Source organism: Phaethon lepturus, unplaced genomic scaffold (assembly GCF_000687285.1).
Source record: "Phaethon lepturus isolate BGI_N335 unplaced genomic scaffold, ASM68728v1 scaffold11763, whole genome shotgun sequence".
NCBI classification, from domain to species: Eukaryota; Metazoa; Chordata; class Aves; order Phaethontiformes; family Phaethontidae; genus Phaethon; species Phaethon lepturus.
In genome coordinates, this window is record NW_010528443.1 from 15,924 (window position 1) to 24,128 (window position 8,205).

The following is an 8,205-nucleotide window of genomic DNA, read 5'->3' on the forward strand; positions in this document are numbered from 1 at the left end:
TTAATTTAAATCACAAATGTGGCTGCTGAAGATGGACATGCCTGACTTACATTTGGCATGTCTCTGTCTATGTGGGAGTCTTCAGCAACAACCAGAAGGATCAGAGTGTTTCAAAGAGCAGACTTCACTTCTACATATGCCTTCCATCTCCAGTACGAGATGAAGCAGCTAGACATCTTTGTGTCTGTCTATAACTAAATCCTGGGCTCACTGGAGTCCTCTTAAAGCAGGTGAGGAGGGGCAGCCACCATGTGGGGTCTGTCACGAGTCCTTAGAAGCTTCCCATTCAGTCAGCAAAACTATCCTTGCTCAGAGAAGACTAGTCATTCCCACAGTAACTATTAATCCTGCAGTTTCAGAGGTACAACCTCTGAAAAGCAGACAAGTAAGAAAGTACAGAAACTACTTGTATTTGCCCCTTCAAGGCATGCACTCTACTAAATAGGTAAAACTTGCCTACCCTTGTAAGAGGAGAAAACACAGAGCCTGAACAGTTAGCCATTGGATTGCAAATCTTGCTGTCCTCTGGGCAACACTGGTAAGAAAATACACCCAGAACCAAAGTACCAAGGCCTAGTGGAAAAGTGCCACCACCTGCTGCTAAAAGCTCTGGTTCTGTGTGGCTAAACTCAAGAGAGAATGAAATGACAGAGTGGTTGAGAATAACTGCAGGGACTGTGAAGCCAGCAGTTGTCACCAGCCTTCTCTGGTAACACTTTGCTGAACGTTAGGTGTCACATGGCAACAGCAAGCCCCCTCGATGAAGTCTGGCAGTTGCAGGCAGTACCATTTTTCATGGTGTCTTGGATGCAGGTTGCCGCTGATTTGTCAGCAGATCGACCTCTCCTCTGCGATCTCCACGGCAGGTGCTGTGGATAGTCGGAGTGGGAAAAGATGCTCCCACAGCCAGAAAACCCTTAATCACGTCACTGGTGAAGAACTGCCTGCCTGTGATTTGTTACTTGCCTCTGGCGCGGGCTCCGCTCTTTCCAACGCGGGATTGCGCAGCGTGCTGTGAGTGGCTTGGGGAAGACCCTCTCTGTTATTGAGCCCTCCCTGCTACTGAGGGTGCTGCATGCCTGTTGTATTCCTGCTTGTCTTTTCTTGGCCCCTCTTAAAAATCACACTGGCTTTGAATTACTAACAAAAGTATGCCCGGGGGCTACACAACATGTGTGACATCTACACAAGTAGATTTTGGAATTTTTTTTTTCACTTTTGCATTTCTTTTTTTTACCTCTATACGTAGTACTTTGCAATGTGAATTCTTTTCTCGTCTGCTCCACACAGAGCTTTTGAGAACCTTGTTTATTTGCTAAAATGTGTAACTAATGCACTGTATTCAGAGGCTCAGGCTCTTGTCCACCCAGCATCACTCCAGGTGCAAAGCACAATATTAATATTAGAATAGCTCCTGTACGGACCATTTCTCCTGGACAGCTGTCCATGGTGTAAACAGATCTGCACAGCAGTGGAAAAGTACTCTGACATTAGAGACTGAATTCGCTGGTGCCAGGCAGCAGGCTCTCTGCCCTGTAACAAAGGCAGTGAAATAGGTTCAGGTTAGTAAATGTCAGACGGTAATGTTACTTTCTCCTCCATTTTGTTTCTGTAATGTTTTGCTGGAGGTAAGTAACACTACTCCAGTGTCTTAAAATACTGCTTTTACAGCGGTACCTGAGAAAAAGCTGTCTGTCTGACCATGCTGATATTTCTTTCCTCAACTGGTGTTTTGCTGTAAAACTGTTTTGTTGCTATCTCCTCATCCTGGGCTGAACTGCTGGACAGTGTATTGTCTGGGAAGGCTATTGCTGCCTCTCACAGGTTTCCCATACACACTAGGTAGCCTGCTATCATTATTGGGCTTTTAAAAGGAGTTATGTCTGCTGGTGTCAGTCCACTGTAGAACAGAGATAGCTTTGTGTAAGGCCACTAATCTCAGTGGGCTGAGAGAAGGGGGAAGCTGGCCTGCCTGAGGTCGTCCAGAGCTGCTTCAGTTCCTTTTTCGAAAGAGTCCAGGTTTCCCAATGTGAAAGGCTTGTGTATTTCATTAACTGCTTGTATCCTATCCAGACTTTCTTAGGCTGTGGTGATAAGGGGATATATTAATTTCTTTGTGTGTCCAGAAAAAAGAACGTAGTGTTTTCTTTAAGACTAAAGACATAATGAGATTATTCTTCACAGGAGGGATTACATAGCCCATGAAGTGTTGCCACTGAAACTTAAATCACCTGAAAAGCATGTCAAGAGTGATGAGAGTATGGATTTGACCTCCACTTACAAACAAGATTATAACTCCTACCCTGTCTCTCAAGTACCTCCATGCCTCCCCTGTGTGACGAGACACATCCCCAGCGCCAAGATGGATACAAGAACCACTTACGAAGGTATGTGCCCTTGCAGCTTCTTTCAGGACTTTACCGGTAGCTTCATTTGTTAAGAAGACAGATCAAAACTGTGCAGTTGTTATTCCTTCTGTCACGTATGCCAACAAGCTGTGCAGGAACCACACAGGCACAAATTGTTTGGAATGCAGCCCCACATTTGATGGTAGCATTGGGATCTTTCTGAATTCACCTCCTTAACACATCTGACAGGCCTACGGGCATCCTATACAAGAGCAGGGCCATGTGAACTCCTGCCAGTGGGTCCAGCAGCATCATCTTTGGGGTATACTGAACATATACTCTCGGTATACTGCAGGGCTGGTCCACACATTCAGTGGATCAGGCATATCTAAAATATGTAGAATTTGCTAGTTCTAAGCAGGTCATGGAGCATGGGACTCTTTGTGTGTGTGCTGCAGAGTTAATCTCTGGGTGTGCAAGAGAATTACGGACACACAGAAGTTCCACGCAAATGTCCAAAGCACTCAGGCTCTACTCCTGGTAAAACAAGGGGACTGTGCATCTAACTGTACCCTTGTTTCTTAGAAGTGGCAACTCGGCGTAGGTGGTTTGTCTTTGTGCAGCCTTTGTTCCTTCCTCTCCACCAGCACAAATTCTCTTCTGCATGCGCTGGTTACACGGTTACAGTAACTAGTCTTGGTAGTAAGTCATAAGTAGAAAATCAGAGGATTTTGCCTCCCCTCTGCACATCAACTAGCTAATGTTGCTGTATTTCTTGAAATAATTCTTATTTTATTTTCCTTTATTTTATTTTTATTCTGCTGCACAAATATGTGGTTGGTGCTATGTACAGAAACAATTTTTTTCTTAAAACTCAAAATGACAAAGGAAGTAAGGAAATAAAAGCTATGTGAATGCAGTGTTAAGATTACCCAGCTGAAACGACTGCACATCAGATTTCAGTGCAGCTGCATGTTTGCAACAGCATAAACTGGAATTTTTACATTAAGCACACAGGAAATACTGTCCACTTAGAATGACTGGAGTCATGAAGACTATGACCCACAGGTGCAAAATACCCACGTTTACACAATTTTGAACACTTTGTTTTGCGTAGGCAATGTCACCAGATGGTATTCATTGGAATAGCTTCAGTGAAGCCAATAAAAAAAGGCTGCTTTATGCAAGCGGAGGATCTTTCCTTCTGTGTTTAGATATCCTTAACTTCTCTGTATCTGAACCAGATGTATATCTTTGTCTTTTATCAGTGTTTAGGTCAGCACCTTAACTGTTGCTCCAGAGCTCTAATAAAATGTATCACAGCCACATTTGGATATAATTTGCAGTATTTTTCAAAACACTGCAAATGGAAAGCTTCACCCAATCCCCCTCAAAGATCAAATTGCATACTAAATGAATTCCCTTTTAAAGGCCCAGGTTCACAAAAAAGACAAGTTTTCATTGTGCTATTCTCTAAACATTGCTAGGTTTTACTGATCACTACTCAAGTGTGAAATTTTGAAACATACTATTCAATTAATTATCATAATTCAAATATTTAAGCAGCACATAAAACAGTGCTGCATTGGTATTACGTTACCTTTCCTACTGTACTGTCATACTCCTTTGCACTAAACACACCATATCCCAAATGACACTGTAGGTTTAGGATGATGCTATTGCATATCACAGTTAATGTCAGACGACTTTACAAGTTAAGGTTTCAAAATTCTCATCTCCTCCAAGCTACACATGTAGCTGTTTCTATCCATCTGCAGGTACGTAACCTAATGTTAGTTTTGTCTTGCTTCGTTATAGCGAGATGTGCCTAAGCCTCCAATAACATATGGTTCATATCCTGTGTTCCCTCCTGTACCTCCTAATGTTTTCAAGATTGTGCTACATGGGAAACTATTAATATCTACGGGAGAAGAATTAGAGTTATAATAAAATTGTAACGTATTTTGAAGGAATAGTAGCACTGCTGGCTTGCACTAAGTAAAATAAATTCATAATGCCTATGAGGTCTCCAAATGTGTAGAGCCTGTAAATTTTTAAAATTGAAGACAGATGGATTTGCTTGTCATATTTTGAATATTTTGCAAAAGCTGTGGTTATGTCCAAAATGCACAGACTATCTTCCAGCAAAGATGATGGGAGAACATAAAAAATTTTTTGGTAACTCTTGGTTGGCATCTGAAATGCTAGATCTCTGAATGAGCCCTTGCTGAGAGATGGGCTGAATCTCAGTAGCTTCTCACTTTTAATCACTTTATTGATACATTCCCTGTAATGACACATGTCCGTATATGCTGTGGTTCACCTTGCTGGACCTTCTCTCCAGGAAAATGATGTACCTGAGGCACGGGCACAAGCTCAGCATCCCACCAGTGCGGTGGTGCCTGGATGTCTCCTGTTCCCCCAGAGAGGCAGGAGCACCTGGGGCATTTAAACACCCCTGGCACTAGCAGGGCATGCAGCCTGGGCTTCAGTGGCACCCACAGTGGAAGTGAATGTCTGTGCCGGTGCACACAGGCAGGCCCATGTTCTCAGCTCTCTACAATAATTAGTGGCATGAGGGCAGCTCTGTACCCAGGGGCCAGGGTCCCTGCTGGGAGCAGCACACTGCCTGTTGCTGCTGCTGCCTCTCTCGTGCCAGGGCAGAGCAACTTGATTTGAACCAGAAGGACTTTAAACAGACACCTAATTCGGGCAAAACGTGACTTTTTTTTTGGTCAGCTTTTTTGGTCAACGTTGTAATGAACGCATCCTCTGTGTAATTGTGTTTGTGCAGCACAATAGCCACTGACATTCAAAAGGACTAACTGTTTGGATTGGAGACTTCAAATATCCTGATACCTAACTGCATCATTTACTCTCTAGTACTTTGAAATACAGACTTCCTTCCTGTGCAGAGTCATCTGGAAGCTTATTTGCCTCATGACCCTCAATGTGGTTTGAAAGGAGGGCAAATTAAAAAAAAACAAAAAGACTTGGGTTAGCTCCAAGGCTATTTCATTTCAACTTCCTACCAGTAACCATAATGCTCTCTGAGGGAAGTTGCACAAGATTACTAGGAAGGGAAAAAACGATGGTCTTGTGGCTGCGGCACTGGTCAGAGAGTTAGGCAGCTTTGCAATAGATTTCTAGTGTGACTGAGTGCAAATTGTTTTAAGTCTCAGTGCCTCATTTTTTTTCCCGGTGCCCCACTGAGGAAGGAAGATATGAATGTCTCTAAAATGCCACCTAAAACATTTTCTTAGCCATGAATTTGGATAGCAATGTTTCTGGAGTATGGACCATCTCTGTCATATGATTCAATGCTTCAGATCAGTGTAGCCTTGGGCTGCAAATTAGCACAGTTTTTCTAATAAGGAAGAATTAAAGACAGAGTTACAATTTCCTTCCCAGTTCCGGCTTGTTCTGACAGCAGGAGTGTCACAGAGAGCAAAGCCAAGAGCCAAGGAGATGCCACACAGCACAGCTTGCTGACACCAAGATGAGCTGCAAAGCCCTGAACTTGGCAAAGAGTAGGCAGCATCTCATCTGTGCATGTGAGAAATCAGGTCATCCCCAAACGAGAAGGTAAAAAGAGGAAGGGTAGCTCTGTGGCTTGGCCTTTAGGGTGGAATGGTGGACATCTGGTTCTCCTTGCCCCAGAGATACTGTGGGATACCTGTGGGACACCTGAACAGCCTTCTACAGACAGGCATACTCAGCCTGTGCTCTGAGCTAACCACAACATAGCTGCAGGAAGGTAAATGAAGGAGGTCGAAGTCAGTGCCATGAGACACCACCTTCATGATTTCTGGTTGACTGAGCTTGAGGACAGCAGCCACTCAGTCACCTGCAGAAAATGTCTCTGCAAGACTGAGAATGTAATTTAATCTTCCAATTTGTATTTCACCATTTCTGTAGTTATGGGTGGTTACAGGACTATTTTAATTCCATTTTCTGTGTAGACGCTAAGCATTTCTAGGGGTTAGCACACTAGTGTATAGTGTGTTCTACAGCAGCTCTTTTAATAGGATTTGTCAATCATTACAACATCAACAGATATTTATTACAGTAGAAAATGTAATAATCAAAACATAATATGGTATATGCCTAAACTCACCAAAGAATTCACTTGAGCACTTATGTGGGATTCCTTTTACATTTCAGATAACTATGTGCTATGGAATGCACCAAAGACAGAGCCGATCAGACCAAATGACAGGTTTTGCACATCAGAAGAAAAATTTGTCCACAGAACTGTTGTCCAGGACGACTATCTCTACAGGGGGCCAGTTGCCACTCAAAGCTGGAAACCTTTGAATCGGGTCCAAAAAAGCAAGGCTCCCTTTGAGAATATAACCAATTATAGAGTGAATTATGTGCTACATCCTCTGGAGAAACGTTATGTCCATAAATATAAGAAATACAAGGCCAATGAGGTCCCATTTGATGGCCTCACTACCCACAAAGTTTCTTACCAGGGGATGGCTGGTCAGCCAGCCAAGCTAGCAAAACCATACCAGCCGAAGCTTCTCCATGATCTTCCATTTTCCTCTACAACTGAGTTTCAGGAAAAATATCAAGCTTGGCCACGACCTCCTGTATTCACCAAAAAACCTGTTGTGTATCTTCCTCCCCTGGAGAAGATGGACCTTCACACGACTACTCAGATACACTTCAAACATCCAAATGGCAAGCCAGCCAAGATGTGTCGATCTTTGGCCGAGCTTAAAAAAAGTACTGAGCCATTCAATAGCTCTTCTATAATGAAGGAAGACTATAAGCCTTGGCTGTGCAAGAGACTAAAACCTATCACTCATGCTCCGGAGCTGACTTTCCCAGCAGAACCAATGGATTGTTTGACTACCTTTCAGACCCATTATGTGCCTCATCCACTCACAGTTACAAAGAACTGTAAACCTGGCTGGTCAGGCCCAAAGCATCACACTCTGCTAGATGCTGAAACCACCTACGCTACCAGCTACACACCGAAGGGCATTGTTAGATGCTTGGCCTCTTACAAAGACCCACCTGGTTATGTCTTTGAGGGAACTGATGCTGATGGTCACAATCTCTATCTCCCTGCTTCAAGAGTGGGTCCCTGCAAGGTGGACACTGAAGGGAAAAGAGAGTGGATGCAGCCTTCTTGGAAATGGATTCAAAGAGCAGGGCCTCAGTAATCTACAAATGACAGCTTGATTTTGTTTGTAACCTTCTTTCAATCACTGATTTCATATTTGGAGAGCTCTTAAAATAAACTTAATTCCCAGGCATTGGCTTTTTCTGGATTATTTTTCATTTGCACAAATGAAAAACATAAAAACCAGGGAGAAGGCATATTAATCCTTGTTTCTCTGTGGTTTTTTTTTTTTTTTTCTTTTCGCACCTAACTCTTGCTCTTCACTTGAGAGAGCTAACCTCCTTCTGGGACACTGAGAGAGATATCTCATAGTAACATACATTAGTATTAGCATTAACAGGGGTTCAGCCGTGCCCATGGTGACAGAGGTAGAACAGCCTCTTCAGATTAATGACATGCTATGAAGTCACACTTAAAAGTCATGGCTAGATAGCAAAGTCTGAGATCTGACCTTATCAGTCTCTCCCATCAAAGACACATAAAGAAGTACAGTTACTGGATAAATATTACTGAAGATTGCGCCTTCATTAATTGCATCACTGTGCTGCCCAGAGCTAGGCTATCAGATGGGAGGTTGTCAAGCCAAAGATGCCACCCTGGACTGACAACCTGCAAGGGAAACTTTTCAGTAAAAGCTCTTCGCTGCAGCATGCAGCAAGGCTACCAGCAACGTCAAAGGGTTGAAATTGTCGTGTGTTGCTACAGTTCAGCCAGCAGCTG

General features: G+C 43.3%; 1 protein-coding gene across 1 annotated transcript in view; it reads left to right on the forward strand.

The window, feature by feature from the left end:
- The window catches only part of FAM154A (family with sequence similarity 154, member A), an 8,639-nt gene extending 1,114 nt beyond the window's left edge, over positions 1–7,525 (forward strand). The window contains exons 2-3 of the mRNA XM_010283679.1: positions 2,185–2,387; positions 6,513–7,525. Of these exons, the coding sequence (XP_010281981.1) occupies positions 2,185–2,387; positions 6,513–7,525 (1,216 nt within the window). The remainder of the gene's footprint in view (positions 1–2,184; positions 2,388–6,512) is intronic.
- The last annotated feature ends 680 nt before the right edge of the window (positions 7,526–8,205 follow it).